The 27,063-nt window shown below is 35.6% G+C and overlaps 1 protein-coding gene across 8 annotated transcripts in view; it reads left to right on the forward strand.

The window, feature by feature from the left end:
* The window catches only part of ELF2 (E74 like ETS transcription factor 2), a 94,695-nt gene that overhangs the window by 17,582 nt on the left and 50,050 nt on the right, over positions 1–27,063 (forward strand). For 6 of the 8 annotated variants that reach the window (XM_045467306.1, XM_045467308.1, XM_045467310.1 and 3 more), the window contains exons 2-4: positions 11,318–11,404; positions 12,789–13,028; positions 23,832–23,997. In XM_045467306.1, coding sequence (XP_045323262.1) covers positions 12,957–13,028; positions 23,832–23,997 — 238 coding nt within the window. In that variant the 5' untranslated portion in view covers positions 11,318–11,404; positions 12,789–12,956. Of the gene's footprint in view, positions 1–11,317; positions 11,405–12,788; positions 13,029–23,831; positions 23,998–27,063 lie in introns of those variants that run through there. The other 2 variants (XM_045467313.1, XM_045467318.1) reach the window with 2 other exon arrangements.

The raw sequence follows: 27,063 nt of genomic DNA on the forward strand, positions 1-27,063 counted from the left end.
TCTCTCAAAAATAAGTAAGCACTAAAAAATTAAAAAAGTAAAATAGAATAAAGCTAATTTGTTTTGGTTCCCAAGTTAGCATATGTTAATTTGCATTATTTTGGGGATTATAAATTTGGCCAAAGAACAAAACCAAAAAATTTCTCTAATCCAGTAATTTATAATGGTCTATAGTTTTCTACTTAGCCATAATTAGTGATAATAAGAAAACTTAGAGGGACATTGTGGTAGATTGATTATAGGGTTAAACTTTATAAATAATGTCTCAGCCAGTTGAGTGTTGGACGCTGGCTCAGGTCATGATCTTGCGGTTCATGGGTTTGAGTCCCTGCTTCAGGCTCTGTGCTGACAGCTCAGAGCCTAGAGTCTGCTTCAGAGTCTGTGTCTCCCTCTCTCTCTGCCCCTCCCCGACTTGCACTCTGTCTCTCTCTCTCAAAAATTAAAAAAAAATTTTTTTTAGGGGCGCCTGGGTGGCTCAGTCGATTGACTGTCTGACTTCGGCTCAGGTCATGATACCACAGTTCATGAGTTCGAGCCCCGTGTCAGGCTCTGTGCTGACAGCTCAGAGTCTGGAGCCTGCTTCAGATTCTGTGTCTCCCTCTCTCTCTGCCCCTCTCCTGCTCGTGCTCTGTCTGTCTCTCTCTTTCTGAAAACTGAACATTAGAAAATAATTAAAAATGTAAGAAAAAAGTTAAATTCATGAATTAGGGATAAAACAAGCAAATAATATAGTGATTTCAGAATAAATATTAAACCTCAGAATGTTTTGGATTCTTATCTATGTTTGAAGGCCAAAGTTTCAATGTTTTCATGAACAAACTGCCCGATTTGAATAATGTTATATATAATCTTGCAGTGGATACCATTTAGATACATGAATTAAAAAATAGGTTTTCCTTATAAATCTCAATTCTCTGTTAAACATATACCATTCTAAATCTAAATTTAATGATTATCTTAATTTTAGGTGATAATTAGTAAGAAATAGAAAGTATATTCATTTTAAAAGGATTAGTGAATTGTTTCCTCTTTCTTTTTTGTTTTCTAATAGTGTGCTTAAATAAACTTCCAGGGCAAGCTCATGTTTTATTTCATAATCTGGATGAGTTGAGAATGTTCCAGGAACTCTGCCTTCATGAATTTTTACTTAATTTTTGGAAGTGCAGATGCTATTCTATGTCCTATCCAAGCATTTAAACTCAATCATAATATCATTCTATAATAAAATAATCCTCCCATATCTTTTACAGGAGAAAGGTGGGGTTTATGTCCTCTTCATTCCAGATCATTATGGTTTTTATCCTCCTCTAAAAGTTGCTGCTGGGTTAAAGATTAAGTTTTAAGTTGAAGTTTTACATTACTATAACTTTCTGTAGTCCTCCTCATCATTATCAAGTGATCTTTATGAAGTCTTGCCATCATACTGGAGACTAATACCACTGTAATAATCATGTTAGCCATGAAGTAGTTTGTTATTTTTTTTTCCTTTTTACAGATGAGTCTGAGACTTTAAGAAGTTAAATAACTTTAACATAGTAGGTCTGAGACTACTCTCCTTAGAAAGATCTGTTTGCAAGGTTGGCTCATAGCTGACATCTGGGAACTTGACTCTCAGAGTGTTTCCAGTAACTGATAAGGATGATTCACTGTGCCTAGACTGTTTGTGCAAACAATATGGTTTATGTTGAACATCTGCTTTCCTCCTAGGGGTCTAGAATTTGAGTATACCTGAGGTAGAGGGTGCCCATGTGAGCAACCCTCAATAAAACTTTGGGTGCTGAGTCTCTGATGGGCTTCTCTGGACAGAAACATTGCATATGTACGTTGGTGTATTTAGTATATCCATGAATACAACTATATGCTGAGATCTGTGAGACTCCTGATATACCTCTGCAAGACTAAAGGAAATTCTGCTCTGCAGAATCTAAAGATTTGTGTTTTAACCTCTGGGGATGAAGTGTATTTACCTTTGCTTGGTGATTAGAGTCCTAGGTACAATGGAAGAGATGATATTTAGTCCTTCAAATAAAAATAAGCATGCATTTGTTCATACATCCATTTATTATGCATCCTATAGGCCCATATGTACCCATGTTCCAGGCCCTGAGGAGGGAGCTGTAAATCTTAGCATGATTAGGTAACCTTGTAAATAGTTTAGGCCTCAAAGTGAGAGTAGGTGTACTTTTTCCCCTAGTTGCTTCTGCAGGGAGCTTATTGATTGATTTATAAATTTTTATTTTTAAATAATCTCTACACCCAGCATGGGGCTCAAATTTATAACCCTGAGATCAAGAGTCACATGCTCCACCTGCTGAGCCAGCCAGGTGCCCTTGCAGGGGCCTTTTTATTTAGCATTACGAAAATGTTTATACTTTGGTTCCAGGTTCTTTTACTTGAAATATGGGTAAACTTGAATCAGCATATAAGGCTTATATCTGAGAATCTTTGTTTGCTGATAATTCAGAATTCCAGGCCAACATTTCTTTCTAAAAACAAACTCAACCCTGAAGAGAGCAAAGTAGAAAAAATTTCTAATGCTGTCACTTTCTCCCTAAGGCCTATAGAATTTATATGAGAGGATTTATGAGTTAAAGAATTCATCTTCCTGCCCTCCCCCCCCCGCCCCCGCTTTTTTGGAAAAGAGAAAAAAAAAAATCTATCTACTTATGTAGACAAGGTATGTGTAACATCCACTTAACGTGTTTTAAGCCTTTTAATTAGCCCATGTTATAAGCCAATTAAGAAAGTAGATAGAAAAATCTCCTAGGGTGGGGTGGGAAAGATGCTCTGTGATTCTTTCATAGTTTTAGTAAAACAAAACCAAAAATACTTGTATAATCATAAGGCAGAAAAACTTAAGATTCTGGAGCCCTACTACTTAGGTTGATATTGTGACTCACTTGCCTGTTGCTTGACCTTGGATAAGTTATTTGAATTTCCTCATGTCTCAAGTCTTCCCCAATATAAAATGGGACTGATAATACCTGTTTTGTAGGATTGTATCGATTAAATCAATTAACAATATAATGAATTTAAAATAATGCCTGGCATGACGTAAGTGCTGTATGAATGTTACCTGTAATTATCCCATTATTGTTTGGAAAATGAAGGAAAAAATACCCTAAACTAAGATAGTTGTTGACTTTCGTCCAGGATAAATTCACTTTAATGGATTCATATCCTATCATATCAGAATATTAAAAAGATTCTTGTATAAGGCAGTTTTATTTCCTTTTTAAATCATGAAAGTGCAGAAGTTGGCTAAGGTTTTAGAATTATTTGCACTAAGTTAGGATCGCAGTTGCTAGGCTGGCAATTTGTCCCTCCTTAAAAAAGGAAAATTCCTTTTTTGCTTTCTGGAATAGAACCTAACTAGATTTTAGGCTTTCTTTGCACAAAGCCCGACGCGGGGCTCGAACTCACGAACCGTGAGATCATGACCTTAGCCGAAGTCGGAGGCTTAACCGACTGAGCCACCCAGGTGCCCCTGAAACAAGTCTTTTAAGACTTTTATGTATCTTTTTTTGATATACAAGGGGCTATTGTGACCAGACTTGAGACTTTTCAAACATCTGAGCAAAGTCAGGACATAAGCCATGACTTTGTTACTTTTTCCCTAACTAAACCTCCTAGTACCTGTCCTTTTTTCTGGTTCTTACTTGATTTGGAAATTGGCTAAACACATTTATTCCCACAATTTACTATTTCTTACAAATAGTTCATGAAGTAAATCTGGGAATGAATAGTCATATAAATTTAAGGTTATTGATAAATAATCAGATCTTTGTTGCTTATCTTCAGCCTCAAGATAGGTTGGATTGTAAAATGTGCTTCCTTTGTATACTTATTCTGACCCTTATTATTGCTGCCCTAGAATTTGAGCATTATGCAAAATGGTAACAGAGATTAGGAGGATAATAATATTAAAGGAGTGTAGCTAGGTAGCAATATCATTTTTTTATTTCCAGTGGTGACCGTAGGCAGCTAAGTCAGGTTGATTTTGTCTTGTCTCTTTACTCATCAATTCTTTAAATAACTGTGAAGTTTGATTATTCAGAGTATGTTTATTTTTTCTATTAAGATATCTGTATTCAGAGTGTTTTTAGATGATACTTCTCTGTTAGATTTTAATCATCATAAAATAGGTTGAACAAGTTAACATTAATTAGGTTATGTCCAGGAATCTGGCTATTGTAATTATTTTGTTGAAGAAACCAACAAAACATGCTTGTAAGAAAAGCATCAAAATATCTTATATGGAATTTAGATGAAGTCACAGATTATCTAAATTCACTCCTTATCTATATATCATTCATATATATTTCACATGAGAATCTATAAGATTAAGAACATGTATCTTAATTGGATAACAATATCAGGGCCATGAGTAAATGAGGATGTTAAGATACAGTTTTCCATGGTGTGGGACTCTTGAAATGCAAAACTGCTTTTATGGTTGGCAAGTTATTTCACTGGATTTTTCAATTAGCGTTTTCCGTGTGTTTTTTCTTCTGTAAAATGAGCGCTAAGATCTCTTCCAGATTAAAAGGGCTTTTCTGCAATTTCTTTTATCCTATAAATTTCTAACATCCAATTTTAAATATCTGGATCGATCACCTTGCCCTAAAGTAGGTACCATGACATGAACTGTTGCTGCCAAAATTATTTCTGGTTCTGACTTACGGGCCCGAATATTTCTAAACTGTATACTCCTTAGACTTAGTTCCCTCAAAATGATCTCACTCCCATTTTCACAAGGGAATCTTTTTAAAAGATTCATTAGTTTATTTTTTATCCCTTTATTTTTAAGAGTTTGTTTGTTTTTAAGTAATCTCTATACACAACATGGTGCTCAAACTCACAACCCCAAGGCCAAGAGTTGCATGCTCTTCCAACTGAGCCACGCAGGTGCCCCTACTTTTTATCCCTTTAAAATGTTGTACTAAAAAAAAAAAAAATGCTGTACTATTTTTTTTTGTTTTGTTTTTTAAAGTTAATTTCTTTATTTTAAGAGAGAGAGCAAGCCAAGGAGGGGCAGAGAGAGAGGGTAAGAGAGAATTGCAAGCAGGTTCCCCACTTTCAGAGCAGAGTCTGACACAGGGTTCAGACTCAGGAACTGTGAGATCATAACCTGAGCCAAAACCAAGAGTTGGATACTCAACTGACTGAGCCACCCAGGCGCCCCCTAATTTTTGTTTTAACAAATTATAAAAATGAACATTCCCGTTTTGCATGAGGAACAATTAGGTTTTAGGAATTATCATCTATTCTGCTACTGCTTTATTCTTACGTGAAGTTTTAGCAGTGTGATTCAGTTCTGACAGATTCTACAAAGACATAATAATAAATTGACATTCAATGTTCATAGTGTGCCAGACACTATATGTAAAGAATGAAAATATGGGCACCTGGGTTGCTCAGTGGGTTAAGCCTCTGACTCTTGATTTCAGCTCAGGTCATGATCTCAGGGTTTCTGAGTTTGAGCCCTGCACTGTGCTTGGGATTCTCTCTCTTCTCTCTCTCTGCCCCTCTTCCCGCTCACATGTATGCGCATGCACACTCGCTCTCCTTCTCTCTCAAAGTAAATAAATAAACATTAAAAAAAGAAGCAATTAGATCAGAAGCAATTAACATAGCCTGTTAAAATGAAAAAAAGAGAATTTGCCAGAGGATTAGTAAATATTTTTTCAAATTGCATGACATATTTAAAGGGAACCAGTTGAGTTTTTCACACTTTGGATGGGAAACTAATAAAATTAATATGGTTTTAAACCCCCTTCCTTGGACCCCAGTTATATAAAATCATATGAATCATAGTCCTTGATTCACGACATACTTAAATAATTAGCCCAAGCATAACTTTTTGTTTATGAAACACACAAGAATCCATAATTCAACATGAAAACTGGAACCTTAACAAGAATTCACATCACATTTACTCATGTGTATATTAATGTAGATTGTATAAAAATCTTTAATAGAATTTTTTAAGTTTATTTATTTTGAGAGAGAATGAGAGTGAGAGTATGAGTGGGGGAGGGGCAGAAAGAGAGGGAAAGAGAGAATCCCAAGCAGGATCCATGCTGTCAGCCCAGAGCTTGACGGGGGCTTGATCTCCTGAACCATGAGATCATGACCTGAGCCAAAACCGCGTGGGACACTCAACCAACTGAGCCACCCAGGCGCCCCTAAAGGCCATCTTTATATGTGTTTTTGTAAATTGTATATTTATGTGTTTTCTTTATTTTTTCTTTGTTTTTTTGGTCCTTTATTCCTCTATTTTAAGCATTCTTTGTATATTAGTTATACTAGCCTGTTATAATATCCTATTTCTAATATTATAGTTGGAGTGTTCCTTGTTTTTGTACTTTACATGAAGTCATACACTTAAACAATTTTTTGATGAGAGTGTGATTTGTACTCTAAGGAACTAAATTATAGTCTGAGCAGAGATTTCCTGAGTGATACTTAAGTTTTTATCATTTTTCACAGTTTCTTTTCAATCCTGAGACTAGCATTTATTATTCAAAGTTCTTTCTCTTCTTATTGCTGTGCCAATATCTATCTGGCTTAAAGTATCAGAGCAAATGGTGGTTCCTTTCTAAAGTCTCTCCAGAACTCTCCAAGGTCGACTTGGATTTTTTTTTTTTTTTTTAATGTTTCCACTATACTTTGTAGGTTCTTTACGTGATTGTAATTGTTTCTGTATTATTGAAAGAACTGGTGTAGTAAGAGATAAGGAAGAGGTTACTCAGTTGTAGGGAAAAAGTTGTCCTTGAGGAATAGGTGGAATTTGAATAACCAAAGAAGAGGACCTTCCTGGTAAGAGAAGAGCACTAGCAGAGGGATAGGGATGGGGATGAGCATGGTATGTGAACAGTGAAGATACTTGTTTCATTGGAATGTGTTTGCTTATTCTTGTATTCATCACATCTTTACTGTGTATCTACTGTATGAAAGGCCCTGGTTAGGTGATATAAACCACAGATTTTTAAAACTTGTTACTTCGGGGGAAAGTAGTTCAAAGTAAGACTAGGAAGGTAAAGAGGAGCAGGGTTTTAGAAGGCACTGAGACAAAGGCATAGGTGTTGGGCTTGATACAGTTGATAGGAGGTGGCAAGTGAAGGATCTACTGGAAGCTGTTATTTCCCTGATGTTTTTGTGAAGGAGGCACATGGTGTGGATGGGGAAGGAGAGTCCTAGAAAATGATATTGAGCCTATCATGATTTCATGCGTATGTGGAATTTAAGAAACAAAACAGATAAACATAGGGGAAGAGAAGGAAACATAAGGTAAAAAGAGAGAGGGAGGTAGACCGTAAGAGAGCCTTAAATACAGAGAACAAACTGGGGGTTGCTGGAGGGGTGTTGGGTGGGGGAATGGGCTAAATGAGTGATGGGCATTAAGGAGGGCACTTGTTGGGATGAGCACTGGGTGTTATATGTAAGTGATGAATCACTAAATTTACTCCTGGAACCATTATTACATTATATGTTAACTAACTTGGATTTAAATAATATTTAAAAATTAAAAAAAAAATGATATTGAGCCTGAGGGGATAAGGGTACTTACAACTTGAGACCTGTAAGACAACTAGGAATTGGCCAGATGGGCAAGCAAAAGGAAGGATGTTCACAGAAAGAGAGAGAAGAATATAGAGAACTATAAACAATTGTGGTTTAAGGTTAGATAAAGGGAGAAATGGAAGATGAGACTGGACAAGTGAGTGTGGATTAGATTTGTGATTTTCATACCTGAGCATATCAGAATGAACATTTCATAACTTCTGAGAAATAGACCTATACCCCTTGCTTGTTTCTATTAAATTAGGATGTTTACAAAAAGGCTGAGAGTTTCTCCTGTGATGAGAAACTATTGAAGAATTTTGAGAGGGGCTTAACATTATTCCATCTTGGATCATCCTGATATTGCAGTAGATGGAGTTGAAGGGTGGAAAAATTAGAGATGAGGAGGCAAATTCTGAGGCCATTAAAACAATACAGAGAAATGATAATAAGACCTCAGCTATGGCAGAGGATATGAGATTGTAGAAATGGGGTGAAGAGTGAGAAACTATGATAGTGTTGATGGAACTCTGTTTTTCAGGAACTCTGAACTTCAGGCACTCTTCATGTTAGATTGTTTGTGTGGGCGTTAGGGTAGCTTACTTAGCTAAGCACAGTTTCCTCTGTCAGGAAAACGTGTTTAGTTTGGGACATATACTTCTCCTGCTGCACTTTTCCCTATCCCATTTAATGGCTATTCCTGTGTACCTGACTGCTATCTTTGGATTCATTCTTGATTCTTTATCTCACATCCACATCCAAATTGCTATTAAATCTTGTCCATTTACCTTCAGAATATATCCAACAGTTGGCCACTTTTCACTCTCTCCAGAACCTACCACTTGGGTCCTAACCACTATCATTTCTCACCTAAGTATTATAGTAGCTTCCTAACTGATCTCCCTGTTTCTGCCCTTGTCCCCTTGTCTGTTCTCAACCCAGCTTCGTTTTTTTTTTTTTTAATTTTCTTTTTTCTTTTTTTAAATTTACATCCAAATTAGTTAGCATATCTTCAGGAGTAGATTCCTTAGTGCCCCTTACCCATTTATCCCATCCCTCCTCCCACAATCCCTCCCGTAACCCTCAGTTTGTTCTCCATATTTATGAGTCTCGTCTGTTTTGTCCCCCTCCCTGTTTTTATATTATTTTTGTTTCCCTTCCCTTATGTTCATCTGTTTTGCCTCTTAAAGTCCTCATATGAGCGAAGTCGTATGATTTTTGTCTTTCTCTAATTTCACTTAGCATAATACCCTCCAGTTCCATCCATGTAGTTGCAAATGGCAATCAACCCAGCTTCTTAATGATTCTTGTAATTAGTCATCTCTCTGTATAAAACTCTCCTTCTCCCTGGAGTAAAAGTCACAGTCCTCAAAGAGGGCCTACATGGCCCCCTCCCCTTAACTCTCTATCATCTTCTGTTCTTTCTTCCTCTTGCTCATTTCACTCTAGCCATATTGGCCTCCTTGAACTAGTGAGGCATACTCCCCCCTGAAGATACTGCATTTCCCTTTCCTTCAACTACAGGACTCTTCCCCCAGTCATTGTCACAGCTTACTTCCTACTTTCAGGTCTTTATTCATGTCAGTTTTCTAGTGAATTCTTTTTTGATCACCTAACTTGGAATTATAGTTCTCTTCCCTGCTGAATATTCTTTCTCTTTGGTTCATTTGTCTCCTTAGCCTTTATCACTATCTATGTGTATGCTAAACATATTTTGTTTATTTTCATCTTTTCCTGCTGGAATTTAAGACCCATAAGAATGAGGACTTTTCCTTTATTCACCGCTACACCTCTAGCCCTGAAAACTGATAATATAACAGGTGCTCAGTATTTACTGAACGACTGAATCAATTAATGGAGTGCCTGGGATATCCTGGAACAGATGCTTACTGTTTATTTATACGCTACTTAATTTCACAAAGAAGTAGAGGCAAGGAAGTGTCTAGTAGACAAACTGGAGCCCATAAAATAGTTTAGATTGGAAGAGAGATTTTCGTGAAGCCATAGCAGTATATGAGGTAGTAAGAAAGAGTATAAAGAATCAGAAGAAAATTAGGGATGAGATCCTGAAAACACCTCCACGTAAGGGCTGACCATAGAGTAACACTGTTGTTTGACTTCACCAAGCAGGAACCCTGCTCCAGGCCCTGTGCTTTAGAGGTCCAAATCTAGCCTTTGTCCAGCTATAACCCTTCTGGTAGAATGAGGATTTGGTGGGCAAGGGTGGGGGAGGGGGAACGTGCAAGGGAACTAGTCCATCTGGTACCCATTTCTAGATTAAGCTCTGAGTATTTGAACCCCAGAATTCCCTGCCCATGTGGCCCTTCAAAAGCTTCTTTCCTGATTCTCTCCTCTCTTGACTGAACACATGTATGGGCTTCTTTAGGCCCAAGGGATGACCAAGCTGCAGCTGTTTGCAGGCATGTGGCCAGAATTTGGACGTGTGGGATGGGATGTCTACATGTGTGTGTATGTATATGTGTATATGTACATATATATATATATATATATATATATATATATATATATATATATATGAATGAGTGATTCCCATGCTCCTGTAGAACTTCAGGGAGAATTCCAAATCAGAATTCCAAATCAACCTTTTAGGTTGTTATAGAAGTATTTATGTGAATATAGGAGGATAGAATAATAATTTACCAGCTTGTTAGCTTGATTTATAACTTTAAAATATTTAGGCATGTGGACTGTAGGCTTCTATTTGTACTCTTGCTCCGAGCCCCTTGAAAATTAGGGGTGGGCCTGCAGAAGGGAATTGAAAAAGAGTAGCTAGAGAGGGAGAAGATAAATTCCAGATGGAGTTTCAAGGATGGAATGATCAATAGTATCAAATACTTCAGAGACATTAAGTCCTATGAAAACAGAAATGTATCCATTGGATTTGAATGACAATTAGAATTTAGAGTAAAACTTTCAGTTGGTGGTGATGGATTCCAAACCTCCATAAAAGGAGGAATACCTGAGGAATTAGGAAGTAGAGACAGAAGATAGATGTTTTTTCTAGAACCGTCTCTGAGAAAAGAAGGAACTAGAATAGTAGGTGGAGGGGTATGCAGAGTCATGGAGGAGGACTTTTCTATGTTTAAGATGAAAGAGTCTTACAGATGTTTAGATATTGAGGGAAAGGACCCAAAGTTAAGTAAGAGAAGGTTAAGGAAAAGGAGGGAATAATCGATGGAGCAAGGCCTAACAAACATCTAATGCATGGGTCTGGAGATTAGCCTTTGAAGGGAAGAGGGCTATTTGAGAAGGCTTGGGATGTTTGGAAGTGTATGCAAGCTAAATTTGGAGGGTGAGAGAACAGGAAAGTGACTTATTAGGCAATATGATATATCATTAGTGTTGTTTTACAGTCGTTTTCTGGGTTAGTCTTTTTAAACTTGATTTTAAACTTCTGGGCATCAAGGGTTATACCTGCAGCCATGTGTTAAAATCCTATTGGTTTATTGAAATATAGCCCATAATATGAGGCATAGGCCACGCATGTTGGATCTGTCATTATTCAGTAATTTGACACTTTAGTGGTGACTTAAAATTTTAAGTTTGATAAACACTTTTGATTCTCAATAGCCTAGAAATAACTTCTTTATTATGTCCATTATATAATGTGTGTTATCAGGATTTGCAGATGGTTTGTTGTAATAAGTACATATTGTCTGAATCATACCTGTTTTGAGCAAAATATTTTTAAATAGAATTATATTAATACTGTCTTTTTTCCCCCAAATAGTAGTTCAAAGAACTGCTGGTTTGTATTTTAGCTCTTGCCAAGTTGTGAAAATAGTGAAGGATGCTTAGACTACTTAACATTCAAATTGTAAGTAAACTTTATTTCTGCCAATATTACCTATATGTTAAGAAAAAAGAAATTGAAAATAGTTGTTACCTTATATGATAATAATGAGCTTTAGTGTGATGTATACTGTGGATTTTTACTAATTTTTGTTAAGATACATATATGTCCTATCCCATTTTCTGTTGATAAGATCAAGAAGAATACTCATAGTCCTGAATGAATCTTAGGAGGTAGGGTGAAATTTTTTTCCAGGTATTTCTTTTATTGTATAAATTTATAGAAATTCTTTATTATTTTATTTCCATATCTGTATGGTAGCAGTAGTCAAAATTAATGTAGGACATAATATTAATGGAATGATTTATTAGAAATATATGTTCATTTCTCTTTAAATATGCTTAATTTCTCTGAATTATTTAATTGTTATGTGAAAAAATTCTTTAAGAAGTAAATCTTACAAGGTGCCTGGGTGGTTCAGTTGGTTAAGCGTCAGACTCTTGATCTCAGCTCTTGAGTTTGAGCCCTGCGTTGGGCTTCACCTGGGCATGGAGTCTACTTAAAAAAAAAAAAAAAAAAAAAAAAAAAAAGCTTTAATTTAACATACATAAAATCAAGTAAAATATAAGCTTTTAGAAATAATCTAAAGCATAAATCTGGATGATGTATATATTGACAGTCATCTCTACTAGGGGAAAAAAAGCTTGGATTATGTTTCCTTGAAACCATTTGCTATATTGAATATTTAACCAGTAGCAAAAAAATTATTGATGAAAGAATGATAGAATGATAAAGTAATACTAAAGGCATTATAAGTGATTTACTACTTTATTTTTAAACTATTTGAAAGTATAAACAACTCAAATTAATGTTTTTAGTCCTAGTAGAATATTCAAAATGTGAACACAGAATAAGATTGCTACCATAAGCAAAAGACAAGTCTAATTATATTATTTAGGTAAATAAACCAAATGAGCCAAAGAAGAAGAATGAAATATTTGCAAACCAGTAAATCTTTTAATTTGTTAAACAGGAAAATAATTTTACTTTATTTTGTATATTTTGTTACCAACGCATAAAAGGTTTTAAAAATGTCTACTAAAATATTTCAGGAATAAAAGTACATCTTCATAAAAGGAGAAAGTTATAACATTTTCTCTCTTAAAATAAGAAACAAATATCATAAGGTCATCCATGTGCAATAGCTTGGTTGTAATAGATTGCTTATGAGCTTGACATTTCTGAGAAGTAGAATGCTCATTACTGCCCTCTTTCGACACAGGGCTGTATAAGCCAAGTTCCCTTTTCTTAGTTTATAAAAATGTCAAAGATTAGATTGTAAAATAGGTTGTGCTTTATATCCTTCCTGTATATTTTTAATAATTTTTCAAAATCTTCCTCTTTTTAGGCTCTCTGGTTAATCATCTTTAGAAGACTGGATTTCTGGATATCTACTTCACTCCATGTTTATTGACTTTTAAAACATGATTATGCAAATCTATAACATTGGCAATCATCCATGAACCTTTACATTATATTGGTTAATAGCGTTTGAAGCTTCCTCAGGGAATAAACAATGACATCAGCTGTGGTTGACAGTGGAGGTTCTGTTTTGGAGCTTTCCAGCAATGGAGTAGAAAATCAAGAGGTTAGGCATCCAATGTATATTACATTTCTGTTTTGTTCATAGAAATCAATACGTGAAATAATTTTGAAATTAATGGGAAACAGGTATTTGAGGGTAAAATGTACAATGCATGAAACTGTACATGTATGTGTCATGTGCCCTTATATAATTTAGGTAATAGAAGGTTGAGATAATTACTGCCAGGCTCACCTGAATTGTTGGAACATGCATATATTGGAATGAACTGTGAGGAAGAAATTGAAAGAAAGAACACAAAGTACTAGAGATATCTTTTAATTCCTGATAAAATCCATTGTTTTGGATTACAGAATTTGTAGATATATGATATACCTAAATACATAAATTAAATTCATCTTAAATTAGAATTTTGTATTTCCTTTAGTTGTCATCTTTGCTTCCTTTGTTATTCTATCATTTCTAATTCAGCAGGGGGATCTATTATATTTTAATCCTATATGTATACTTAAGAATTTGGATGATTTGTAATTACAATCAGAAAGGAAAGGTTTTGAAATTTTATACATATAGAACTCTGTATCATTAGCATATTTGGTTATTTTCTTGTTGTGATAACATTAAAGAATAGGAGATAGTAGAAAAATAACAGTACCAGAAGCATATGGACTTCCATGGCCTGGCTTCTGGTCCCACCATTCAGTAAAGACTGAATACTGAAAAGGATCTAAATTATAATTTGTCACAATATTTGGTCAGAGATGAGGTGGACAAATGGAGAGTTGACTGTCTTTAAAAAATCTGTTTTCTCTGTATTCTATGAAAGATATTGCTGTTACTGGTCCTTAGTAGCAGCATAGTGGTGTAGTGATGGGACCAAGAAACAAGTTAGGCTATCAGGCTGTGTGTTCTCGAGTCTGCTGCTTTTTCTTGCTTGTTTGTGGCTGTTTAGTCTTCCAAGGTAGCTATATGGTTAAATTCAGTGGGAAGGGGGTAAAATGAAGGTACTGCTTTTCCTTTATTCTCAGTGGACTTGGTAACCAGAATGTTCCTGTTATATTTGAATCTAAAACGGGTTCAAAGCCCATTAAGAGAAGCCCCAGCTACAGAACAATCAATGTCTACTTCTTCCTTGAAGATTCACTTTCTGTATGATCACTTCTAGGTGTGATTCACCAAAGAGTTCAGGGACTCGGGGGACTTCCATCCCCTCCACATCACCCAGGCCAACTATTGCTTCTTTTTACAATGCTTTCCCTTTGTTGTATAGTCTTCCTTTGTTGTATTTAACCCTAAGAAGTGAGCCACCAAGAACAATAGGCAGAATATATTTACCTTGTGCTGGTTTGGTATCATTATTATTTGGGAAAAAGAGTACAACAGTTTGTTTCCGGAAGACTCTTTTTATTTTTCTTCTTTTACATGGAACCCAGGCGTTCATGGCCTGGAGAACTGGTTATTATGGAAGAAAGAATCTGATAAGTGAAATCATTTTGCCAAGGCATTACTAATGATTTATGTGGTAGCGTTATGGGTAGTCACAGGCATTTTAGGTAATACGGCACCAGAAAGGGGGAAATTATTCTTGGGGAACTTTTTCTTCAAATTATGCTATGTAGAAACCCACTTACTTTCATTCATTTGTTCCTTCAGCAAATATTAATTGACCACTTACTGCCAATTGTCAAGTACGTTTCTAGGCACTGGAAATAAAATATGTCAGAATGGCTATAGAGAATAAGTCAGGGTTAGATTTTAGTAAACAAAGAGATGTGCTTTGTACTTGGATAGGAGAATGGAAAGAGTCAATATTGTGGAGGATGTCAGTTTCTTCCAGTTAATCTATATATTCCACCTCTATAAAATGTTAGGGCAAGTTTGGGGGGAAATTGATTATATGACCTAAAGATTGTATGGAAGAGTATACATTCAGGAATAGCCAGAGCAGTTTTCTGAAACAGAAATGTAGAACAGGTAAGTCTCATAGAAATGAGAATTAATGCAGGAAAAAATTAAAAGAGGATTTAAATAGAGTTTAAAAAAATTGTTTTTTGATGTTTATTTATTTTTGAAGAAGAGAGAGAGCGTGAGCATGGGAGGGGAGTGGAGAGGGAGACACAGAATCCGAAGCAGGCTCCAGGCTCTGAGCTGTCAGCACAGAGCCCGACGCGGGGCTCAAACCCGTAAACCACGGGATCATGACCTGAGCTAAAGTTGGAGGCTTAACCGACTGAGCCACCCAGGAGCCCCTAAATAGAGTTTTTAAAACACAGCAAATACAGTTTTAGAGAGCATCTTCTTTCAGACAGACAAAGTTAGGAGTTCTTCTACTTCAGATTGTGATGGGATAACTGAGACCAGATTTAAAAAAAAATTTTTTTTAAGTTTATTTATTTTTGAGAGAGAGACAGAGCATGAGAAGGGGAGAGACAGAGAAGAGAGAGAGACACACACAGAATCTGAAGCAGGTTCCAGGCTGAGCTGTCATCACAGACCCCGACATGGGGCTTGCACCCATGAAGCATAAGATCATGACCTGAGCTGAAGTCGGACGCTCAATAGACTGAGCTAGCCAGGTGTGCCTATACATCTCAATATTTTTTAAAGGATTGAAATCATACAGAGAAAGCTGTGTGACAAAAGCAGAAATATGTTAGAAATTAACAACAAAAAACACTTTCAGAATCCTCAAACATTTGGATATTAAACAGCTCACTTTTATATAACTCATGGATTAAAAAGAAATCACAAGAGAAATTAGAGAATATCCTAACTGAATGAAAATGAAAATACAATATATCAAAATTTGAAGGATGCAGCTAAAACAGTGCTTAAAGGTAAATTTATAGTTTCAAATACTTATGTTGGAAAAGTCTAAAATCATTTGAGCTTTCAATAAACTAGAATATGAAGATCAAATTAAATCCAAAGTAGAAGGAAGGAAGTAAAAAAAATAAGTCAGTGAAGTAAAAAGTAGACAAATAGAAATTATCTGCTAGCTGGTCCTTTGAAAAGATTAAGAAAAAATTGATAAATCTCTCAGTAGACTGCACAAAAAAAAAACAACAACACAGAAGGCAGAAATTACTATTATAAGGAATGAAAGGGTTGAACAACTTTATGCCAGTAAGTTGGCAACTCAGATGAATTGGACAAAATCCTTGAAAGTCATTCTAAGAGGAATAGAAAATCTGAATAGCACTGTATCTTAAAATAAATTGAATTCCTAGTCAAAATCTTTTCCACAAAGAAACCTCTAGGGCTAAGTGGCATTATTGATGATCTAACAAACATTGAGGAAAGAAATAATACTAATTTTACATAACTCTTTCAGAAAATAGACAAGGTAGCATGTCCTAACTCATTTTGAGGCCAGCATTATCTTGATACCAAGACCAGACAGAGATATGTAGGAAAAGAAATCCTCAAACAATATCCTTCACGGGCATAGATAAAAACATTCTTGATTAAATACTAGCAATTAAATCCAATAATGTATAAAAGGGATCATATGACCCAAATAAGGTTTATCCCAGGAAGGTAGGTTTAATCAATCAATGTAATTCATGACAGTAACAAAATAAAAAGAAAAAAATCATTTGATCCTATCAGTGACCACAGAAAACCCATTTGCCAAAATTCAACACCTATTTATTATACAAGTTCCCTAAATTAGGAATAAGGGCATCTTCTTCAACCTAATAAGTACATCTGTGAAAAACTCACAGGCAACATCATGTTTAAAGGTGACAAAGGGAATGTTTTCCTTTTAAGGTTGGTAGTAAAGCAGAGATGTCTGCTCTAACCACTTCTGTTCAACATTGCACTGGAAACATTGCTACAGGTTAAGAAAAATAAAAAGACGTATGGATTGGAAAAGAGGTCGTAAAACTATTTCTAAATGATACAATCATGTTTATAGAAATTCCCAAGAAATCTACACAACTGTTAGAACTAACAAATTTAGAACAAGTGACTATGTAAAAATTAATTGTATTTATATATCTTAGCAAAATAGGAAATTTAGCAAAATAGGAAATTTAAAAAGCAGTACTGTTGAGCAGCATCAAAATGACACAGGGGTATGTTTAATGAAGTAAATAAAAGATGTATATGCAAACACAGCATCTTATGAGAGAAATTAAAGACCTGAATAAATGAAGAGTTATACCATGTTTATGGATTAGAGAATTTATGTTAAAACAGAGTTGGAGGGCCTACGCACCTTACCGTGAAGTTCCAGTAATTAAGTTCCAGTAATTAAGACAGTGTGGAATTGATATGCCAACAGACATGTAGATCAGTGGAACATAATATAGATCCATCTGAGGCTAATTTTCTTTTTTAAAGTTTATTTTGAGAGAGAAAGCACTCGTGCATGCACACAAGTTGGGGGGGGGGGCGGAGAGAAGAAAGAATCCCAAGCAGGCTCCATGCTGTCAGCACAGAGCCTGACGCAGAGCTCAATCTCATGACTGTGAGATCATGACCTGAGCCGAAATCAAGAGTTGGACACTTAACCAATTGAGCCACCCAGGCACCCCAAGGCCGATTAATTTTCAGTAATGGTGGTAATGTAATTCGGTGGAGAAAGGATAGTCTTTTAAACAAATAATGGTGGAATAACTGGATACCATATGCAAATGAACTCAATCCTTTCTCACATCATACACAATGAATAACTCAAAATTGAGCATAGAAAATTTTTCAATCTTAAAATAGGCCATGGTTTCTTAGATTGAACACAAAAGCATGACAACACTTTAGAAGAAAAAAAATGATGAATTGAAGTTCATTTAAATTAAAAACTTCTGTTCTTGAAAAAAAATTCCATTAAGAAAATGAAAAGATGAAGCAAAGATTGGAAAAAAACCTTTACAATACATATACTGACAAAGGATTTATATTCAGAATATATAAAATAATAAATTGGAGATAATCCATTAAAATAGGAAAAAGATTTGGACAGATAATAAAATGGCCAATAAGTGCATATAAAAATGCCCAACGGGGCACCTGGGTGGCTCAGTCGGTTAGCATCTGACTCTTGGTTTTGGCTCAGGTCACGATCTCCTGGTTTGTGAGTTTGAGCCCTGCATGGGGTTCTGTGCTGATGATGTGAAGCCTGCTTGGGATTTTCTCTCTCTCTGTCTTTCTCTCTGCCCACCAAATAAATCAGTGAACTTTAAAAAATGCCCACTATTACTCACCATCAGGGAAACACAAAACCACAGAGAGATACTACTACATACTTACACAGAATGGCAAAAATTAGAGGGATACCATATGTTGGAAAGGATGCAGAGCAGTGGAACTCGCATACATTTATAGTGGGAATGTAAAATAATATAATTTGATAGTCCTTTTAAGATGAAGTGCACAGTTACTGGGTGATCTGGTAAATTGACTCCTAGGCAAACATGGAATAGAATAGAACAGAAGGGGGAGGAAGAGCAGGGACAGTAACAGGAATATTATAGCCTAGTTTATGAGTTTATGATAATTTGTTACAGCAGCTCCAAGAAATTAATATACCACCTTTGCAGCCTTATTTCCTATATTACCTCACATAGCTCTTAATTGCTTTGCCCCTAATTCCCAAATGTGAGAGTTTCCAAGAGTTTTGTTCATGTTCATTTTGTACCTGAAATTGCCTTCCACATCTGTCCAAATCCTTTTCATCCATTCAGGGCCCAGTTCTAGGAAGTCTTCTGTAGTTCCTCAGTCTGAATCAATTCAATACCTAACAGGGTTGAGGGTTATATTTCAAAGAGTCTTAAAAATCATTGTTTAGTATGTTCAGTTTTCCTTTTAGACAAATGGGGAGTCATGAAAGCTTTTTGTACAAAGAAGTAATACAGATAATTTTGATTGTAGTGTGAAGACATGCCCTCCTCACTCACTGAGTATTTACTCCATTCTAAACACTGTACTAAGTACTTTGTGGATATTTAATTTTCAAGGGAATTTGAGAGATATAAACATTTATAATCTCTCTTTTTTTGTTAAATATGAAGACACACGTGTAGAGAAGAACACAGGGTGAGGGCACAGGGAAAGATGTTAATAATTTGTTCCATTTAAACACGTTAAGCTCAGAGTATTAGCTGATTATTCCTGTAGTGATGTTAAATTGGTAGTTTAAAAGTTGGTTCTGGAGTTCAGAAGGTGCTTGGAGAAGAACCAAACATTTAGTAATCATCAGCATAGAGGTGCTGTTTTTAACCATAACAATGGGGGGCATTGCCAGGGAAGGTAATATAGAGTAAAAAGGAAATGCTGAGAACAGAACCTTAGTAGGTTGGCTATATTTCTGACACTGGAGATGGAAGAAGAGTCAAAGGATATGCTTAAAAGTAGATTGGTAGAAAGAGAAAAAAAAGATTGAAGAAGCAATTTTTTAAATGAGGTAACAGTGTGTAAGTATATGAGTCTGCAGAAGGATAAAGGAGGATGAAAACTGAAATAGAGTTTAATCCTTACTGACATTTAAGAGAATAGTTTCATCGGAGTGGTAGAATCCAGATTGCAAGGTATATGTAGATAATGAGTCAAAGAGTTAGACTATCTTTTGAGAATGTATACAGGTATAAGATGCAAAGATCTGGAGTTCACTTGAAAGAAGAGTTGAATTTTTTTAATAAAGATTTTGGCTTTTTTATAGTTAATAAGAAGGAGCCATTGAAATATTAAAACCCAGCCTAGGTATACAAGAGAGAACAGTGGGTCGAGAATCCTAATTGGTGGGGGGAAGAGACTATAGATGGGGGAATTGGCCTTGTCCAGAATTCTACATCTCCAGTATTTCATAGTTTAGAAAATTTGAATTATTTCCTACTGATAAGATGGAGGTGGAGAGTTCACAGTATAAAATAATTTCAGGTTAATGTTACTGTTAAAGATACTATTAGATTGCAGAGGAATGAAAGAAGTTATCAGTCCTTTGGGTTCTGTATAAATAAGGTATTTACTGCTTGGGTCAGTACCAGCTCAAATGCCACTTACGATGTTGCTTTCTTAATTTATGAGTGGGGACCTCATCAGTCTTTACCTATCGCATGCTCCTCATTAACATCCGTTTTATAGCTAGGTGATGTTGCCTGTAGGTTGTGGTTATAAAGCTGAGCAAGAAGAATGGAGATTCAACTGTTGGTGTATCTAATTTGTGGGGAAGGATTTTTTTTTTCTTCACGCATGCAGAGAGGGAGGAAGAGAGGATCCCAAGCAGGCTCCATGTGCAGTTGGAGCCGGCCAGGGGGCTCAATCCCATAACTGTGAGATCATGACCCCAGCTGAAATCAAAAGTCAGCCATCCAACTGACAGCCACCCACGTGGCCCAAGGATATTTTTTTTTAATGTTAAAAATGTTTTGCCTTATACAAAGTAGGAAATTCAGTGTTACTGTTCAGCATGTGCTTGCTTGTTTTCCTTTTCTTTTTCTTTTTTTTAATTTTAATTTTTTTTTTTTTTTTAATTTAGAGAGAGAGAGTGTGTGTGTGTGAGCAGGGGAAAGGGGCAGAGGGAGAGAGAATGTTAAGTAGTCTCCACTCTCAGCCCAACGAAGGGATCCATCCCATGACCCTGGGATCACGACCTGAGCTGAAATCAAGAATCGGAGGCTCAACTGACTGAGCGAGCCAGACACCCTTATGCTTTCTTATTTTTAATTTATCATACCTTTGTTTTGTAATTTATTTAAAGGTTTTTTTGTGCAGTATTTGATACAATATGAAGACTGCGTTTTATATATATATATATATATATATATATATATATATGTGTGTGTGTGTGTGTGTGTGTACATATATATATATACATATATATTAGTTTAAGAACAACAAAAAGAATAAATATTACCTATGAACCAGGTTAAAAAATATAAATTACTAGTATTTTACAATATTAACTGTGCCCCTCTCTTACTACCCCAGAGGTGCCATTATCCTGACTTATGGGGTAATATTTCTTTACTTTTCTTTATAGTTTTATTGTTTGTGGATATATTCGTAAACAACACGGTGTTTACTTTGAAAATATGAATAATGTCCCAAGCTAACTGAGTTAGGGAAGGATAGCATTACCATAGTTAGATTAAAGCTTCCAGGAAAAGGAGGACTAGTTTGGCATCAAGTTCACTGCATTTCAAGAAGTTCTACTCAGGCAATCAATAAGCAATGTCATGAGTTGGTTCTTGGAAACATAGGGCCATAGGGTTTCAGGCAGTGGTATGACCTGGTGATGCAGGTTTGTTCAGCAGGTATATATATATATACACAGTCCCATGGAAAGAATGCTGTTCTTGTTTTTGTTTCGTAACTTTTTGTGGTTTTCTTTCAACACTTGAGAGTAGATCAAAGCAGAACACATCTGGGAGGTGAAAGGAGTGTTCTTAGCTAATCCAGGTAGCAAGGCAAGGTGGAGTGAATAGGTACATCAAAGCAAGCCAGATATCAGATATGAATAAAAACCTGGAGTAGGCTTATCTGGACACTCTGTCCTTAGGAACCATGCCAGGGGTTGTCTTGGTGACAGTTTATCGTGCTGTCTCAGGAGTCCTGGTCGTATAATCCAGACTGGTTGCCCTTTAAATCCAGTGTATAGCTGGCATCCTAGAATCTCTCTTGCCAATCCTCCCAAAGATTACCATTGTCTCTTTCCCATGTTGGGTCTCCTATATTCTGTATCCTAAGTTGTGGTCTTTATTAAAATTTTACTTTTGATGAAATCAAAATTTGCTTCTTGAGAAAGGATGTATGCAAAGTAAATGTTTTGAGATCTTTCATATCTGAGAAAACTCCTTATTTTCTTAAGTTGATTTGACTAGCTAAAGCATTCTAGGTTAGAAATGATGTTCCTTTATAATTTGAAGAAATGGCTCCCTTGTCATTTTCCTTCTAATGTGACTGTTGAGAAGACTGAACTCTGAATCCATTTCTTTGTATGTGACCTGTATTTTCTCTCTAGAAACTTGCAGAATCTTCCGTTTTATCTCCAGTACTGTGATATTTCACAGTGGTGTGCCTCAGCTTAGGTCTCCCTTAATTTTTTATATTAAATATCTGGTAGGTCCTTTCAAATGGGCAGCTCATATCCTTCAACTCTAGAAAATTTTCTGGAATTCTTTCATTTCTTTCCAATCTGTTTTTCCCCCCTCCCCTATTTTGTTCTTCTGGAACTTTATTATTCAGATATTGGACCTCCTGGACTGGTTCTCTAGTATCATTCTATTTTTCTCTCCTATTTTTTATAACCTCATCTTTTTTTCTCTGGTTTCTGGAAGACTGCCTCAATTTTATCTTCCAAGCCTCTTTTTTTTTTTTTTTTTTTAATTTCAGCTATCATGTTTTTTTAAAAAAAAATTTTTTTTTTAACGTTTATTTATTTTTGAGACAGAGAGAGACAGAGCATGAACAGGGGAGGGGCAGAGAGAGAGGGAGACACAGAATCTGAAACAGGCTCCAGACTCTGAGCTGTCAGCAGAGAGCCCGACGCAGGGCTCAAACTCACGGACCGTGAGATCATGACCTGAGCCGAAGTCGGACGCTTAACCGACCAAGCCACCCAGGCGCCCCACATGTTTTTAACTTCTAAGAACTCTTTATTTTTAAATGTCTTTATTAAATTGTATTCTGTTCTTGTTATGGATATAATATCCCTGAGGAATAGGACTATAGATGTATGTATGTATGTGTGTACATGTATGTATTCTGTGTTAAAGGCTTTTCTGTAAATTACTAGTAATACTTGACTGTTTGCTTATGATTAAAAGTGGAGGACTAAAAAGCTGATTGAAAAATCTATTTTGGGGGGGTGCCTCGGTGGCTCAGTTGGTTAAGCCACCGCTCTTGATTTTGGTTCAGGTTATGATCTCATAGTTGTGGGATCAGGCTCCATGTCGGGCTCTGCACTGAGTGTGGAACCTGCTTGGAATTCTCTCTCTCTCTCTCTCTCTCTCTCTCTCTCTCTCTCTCTCTCTTTCTCTCTTTCTCCCCCTCCCCTGCTTGTTCATGCTCTCTCTCAAAATAAATAAATGTTAAAAAAACCCTCTATTTTTGGTACATTATCAATACTAACAAATATGCCTAATATACCTTGAAAATGCTCCTGTTATTCCCTCACCAGAAAGTTAATTCTCCAGTCTTCTGCTGAAATGAGGGCCAGTTGCTTAACATCATGGAGGAGGAACAGGTCTAGGAATCAGAGTGCTTTTCAAACAGCTTGGATGGGATTTTCCTGTTTGAACCCCTCCTCTTTCTCTACCACCTGCGACTCCATTTTCAGGGGTAATGGGTACTGCCTTCTGTGGGTTTTCCAGTGTAAGGTGTGTTGTTTCTCAGCTTCTTTTTGCTGCCAGGTTGATTTGGCTTTCCTGGATCTCCTTAACTACTTCATAACACTTACCCATCCACTTTTAATCTTCTAAGATTTTGTTGCTCTTATCTCTTCTCCTTTGTCGCACTTATCTCTTCTCCTTATGGGTTTGTGTTGAAAAGTCTTTTAGTTCGTTTTAGTGGGTTTCATGAGATAGTGCAATTATATGCATGGTTTTAATTTGTCATTTTAATCCTGAAGCCGATTATTTAAAAAGTTTAATCTAAGACTCACTTCCTGAGACTTGAAAAGATTATTAAAGTTCCCTTTTCATCCCTTGTTTTAGTTTTTACGTTCATATTTATATGTAATCCATGAAACTCATTATGTAATATACATAAAACTCATCGTGTAATATGTGAAACTCATTGTGTAATACATGAAACCCCTTGAGACTACGTGAACTCAAGTATTTATGAGTAAATCCAGAATTTGTGAATAAAAAAGTTGATTGTTTTCTAAATTTGCTCTTGCAGGAAAGTGAAAAGGTTTCTGAGTATCCAGCAGTGATTGTGGAGCCGGTCCCAAGTGCCAGATTAGAGCAGGGCTATGCAGCCCAGGTTCTGGTGTATGATGATGAGACTTACATGATGCACGATGTGGCAGAGGAACAAGAAGTTGAGACCGAGAATGTGGAAACAGGTAGACATCTCACAAAATGTTCATTATTTGTGACTTTCTCATTTTATAAGTGTCAGTGTTACTATTGCCAACTGAATGATACATACGAAAGAACCTCTTTTTGCTTAGAAACCAGTGAAACATCTCTTATTTAAGGGACTTTAGTATATATATATAAATAGTATATATATACACAAAGTCCTACATCACAGTTCTTTGAAGTATGACAGGTCTCATACAATGGACCCTAAGGACAAAATTACAGGCCTGCAATAATAGAATTATCTTTAGCATTTTTTTTTTTTGAGAGTGTGACTAGTTATTTAGATATAGAAGTCCATAGGCTAGTATATGAGGGTAACTTTTTAACTCAAAATCTGTAGAGTACTCTCATTTTATAACAGATTCAGAGTTTCTTTGAATCAATATTGGTGGAGCAGTATGATTCCTTTTTTCTTAGGTCAGACGCGTCTTTGTAGCAGTCGGTCAGCATCTTCTTCCCTTTTTGTCGTCTGAGAAATTTTGGTGTTTCAGTCTGTCTGCATTTAATTGGAGATTAATAATATGCAATCCTTGGAAACCTTTTCATTTTTGCCGTTGACCATAAAGAGAATAGAGTATTTCACCAGAAAGATGGTATGACTGTTGTGTAATAATAAACGTTAAAATTTATCTTTAGCTCTTAATGGAGAAAAAAATCCTTATACTTGGCTTGCAATTCTCATAAACTTTCTTGCATATTTAGATAAATTTCTACAAATGTAGTTACGTCTCATGGTTAACATTTTTGAATATTCTGCTGTTGAGGCCCACTAGCACCCCTCAGACTACTAGCTCCTTCTAGCTTAAGGCTTTTCTTCCTCCAGTTTTATTTCTTACTGAGCCGAAGGATTAAAAGTTACCTTGCTCTTCAGAGCAGTGATGGCAACAAGGCCAGCAAACTCCGCTTGAAGTGATAATTCCTTCTCTCAAAATAGGTAGTTAAGCACTTCATACAGGCTTCGTGACCTTGGACTGAAGTGGTACTTGATTTACACAGTAGATAATGCAAGTGGCAGGAAGATACATGTGTGGTTTTTGAGGGTTTTGGAGAGTTTTCCAGTCTGAAGCGAGACACATGGGGGCAGAGATGAATTTTCTTCTTGAGAAAAAGAATAGGAAGAACAGCAGGGTGATAGTTTGAAGTAGATATTGTAACTGATTTTATTACAGGAGCATAACTAAGCAGAAAACTAATGGCACAAGAAAAAAAGTATGATAGCTTAAGTTGAATGGAAAAAAACAAAAAAAAGAACCTGTTTGAAATTCCTGGAAATTGTTTTGATCAAAAAAATAAGGAAGACACACTATCTGGTAACTAATTTGGATGTAAATTTAAAAAATAAAAAATAAGATTAAAAAAATAAGGAAGACTATGATTTTGGTAGCAAATCGGAAACTTTGTAAAATATGAAAACTACAGTGCCAAATTTGCATAAGTAGAAAATTATGGATATTTATCACATTAAAATACCACAGCAGGTCAGCCAGATCTTATTGGTTGTATAATTGATGATTGCTGCTTCATTAATTTCAATTACTCAGGTAAAAACAATTCCAAATAGGAAGTGGATATAATCTGTTCAAGGGATTTTATTTTCTTAGTCATCTTAAACTCTGAGGGTGATGATAATCATTTATAGGGCAGAGATATGAACGATCGTGATATTGGAAAAGGGAATATACATAGTCTGGGTAAAAGAACATTTATTTTTGTGATATTTTGAAAGCAGTTTTGACTAGCTGATAATATTTTTTAGATTTTTTTTTTCTTCAACATGAAAAGGAAGTATTAGTAAATAACTTGTATTATCCTAAAATAGTCTAAAAGTACCAGAGAAGTTCATCTTAAACATTTTTAATTCTATTCTGGTTCATGTTTCTGTTTGTTTTTTAAACCTATGCTTGCTCTATTACTTCAAAAAATAAAGAATAGTATCATATAGCTATTTTTGTCTCTCACAGAATAACACAGTAAAACTTAGAATTCATTTATAACTCTTTTAAAGGCAATGCCAAATTGAGACTGAAAACTGCTGGCTCATACATCTCATACATCTATAATTAGAACAATTTAAAACACTCCAATTTATTCATCATAAGGCATGCAGAACTTGAAACTACAACATACTAAGTTATTTGAAAATACTATGGCTCATGGGTTTTTAATGTAACTTTATAAGAATTGTTAATATATATACATTAGTTTAGAATCAGCTAATCCAAACCTAATTTTGTTTTTATTTAAGGAATAAAATGCATTGTTAAAAAGATTTTATTTTTAAGTAATCCCTACACCCAACATGGGGCTCGAACTTAAAACCCTGAGATCAAGAGTCCCATGCTTTACCTACTGAGCCAGCCAGGTGCCCCAATAAAGAAGAAAATGCATTTTTTTAAGTTTATTTATTTATTTTGAGAGAGAGAGAAAGAGAGCAGGGGAGGGGCCGAGAGAGAGGAAGAGAGAGAAAGAGAAAGAGACAGAGTCCCAAGCAGGCTCCTCACTGTGAGCACAGAGCCTGACGTTAACCAAGAGATCGTGTGTGACCTGAGCCAAAATCAAGAGTCGGACGCTTAATCGACTGAGCCACCCAGGTGCCCCAAGAATAAAATGCATTTTTAAACAAGTAAAAATCTGAATAAATTTTCATTCTTCTGATACCTAGAACATATACAGATAAATAAAGTTGTTATGACTTATCCTAATGTATGTTTCCTTTTAGGTAGTGGATTAAGATCAGGTTCATTTTGTAGTGCTATAAATTTTTAACTTAAATTCCAGAAACGTGTAGGTTTTGGAGAAGAAGTTGGGAAAAAAGGGAAAGGAATATTTATAAGATGTCTACAGAGGTTTTCATTTGTTGAATTGGTGGAAATGAGATCTGTATAGAATAAGATTCCCTTTTGTACATCTAGGAAATACTTTCTGGAATGCTCCTATGTTATAACTTAGGTTATATTCATAATTCATAATTCAATATTCATATATTCATATTCATATATTCATAATTCAATATTCATAATTATATTTATTGACCTGATATAGCA

This window comes from Leopardus geoffroyi, chromosome B1, assembly GCF_018350155.1.
Source record: "Leopardus geoffroyi isolate Oge1 chromosome B1, O.geoffroyi_Oge1_pat1.0, whole genome shotgun sequence".
NCBI lineage: Eukaryota > Metazoa > Chordata > Mammalia > Carnivora > Felidae > Leopardus > Leopardus geoffroyi.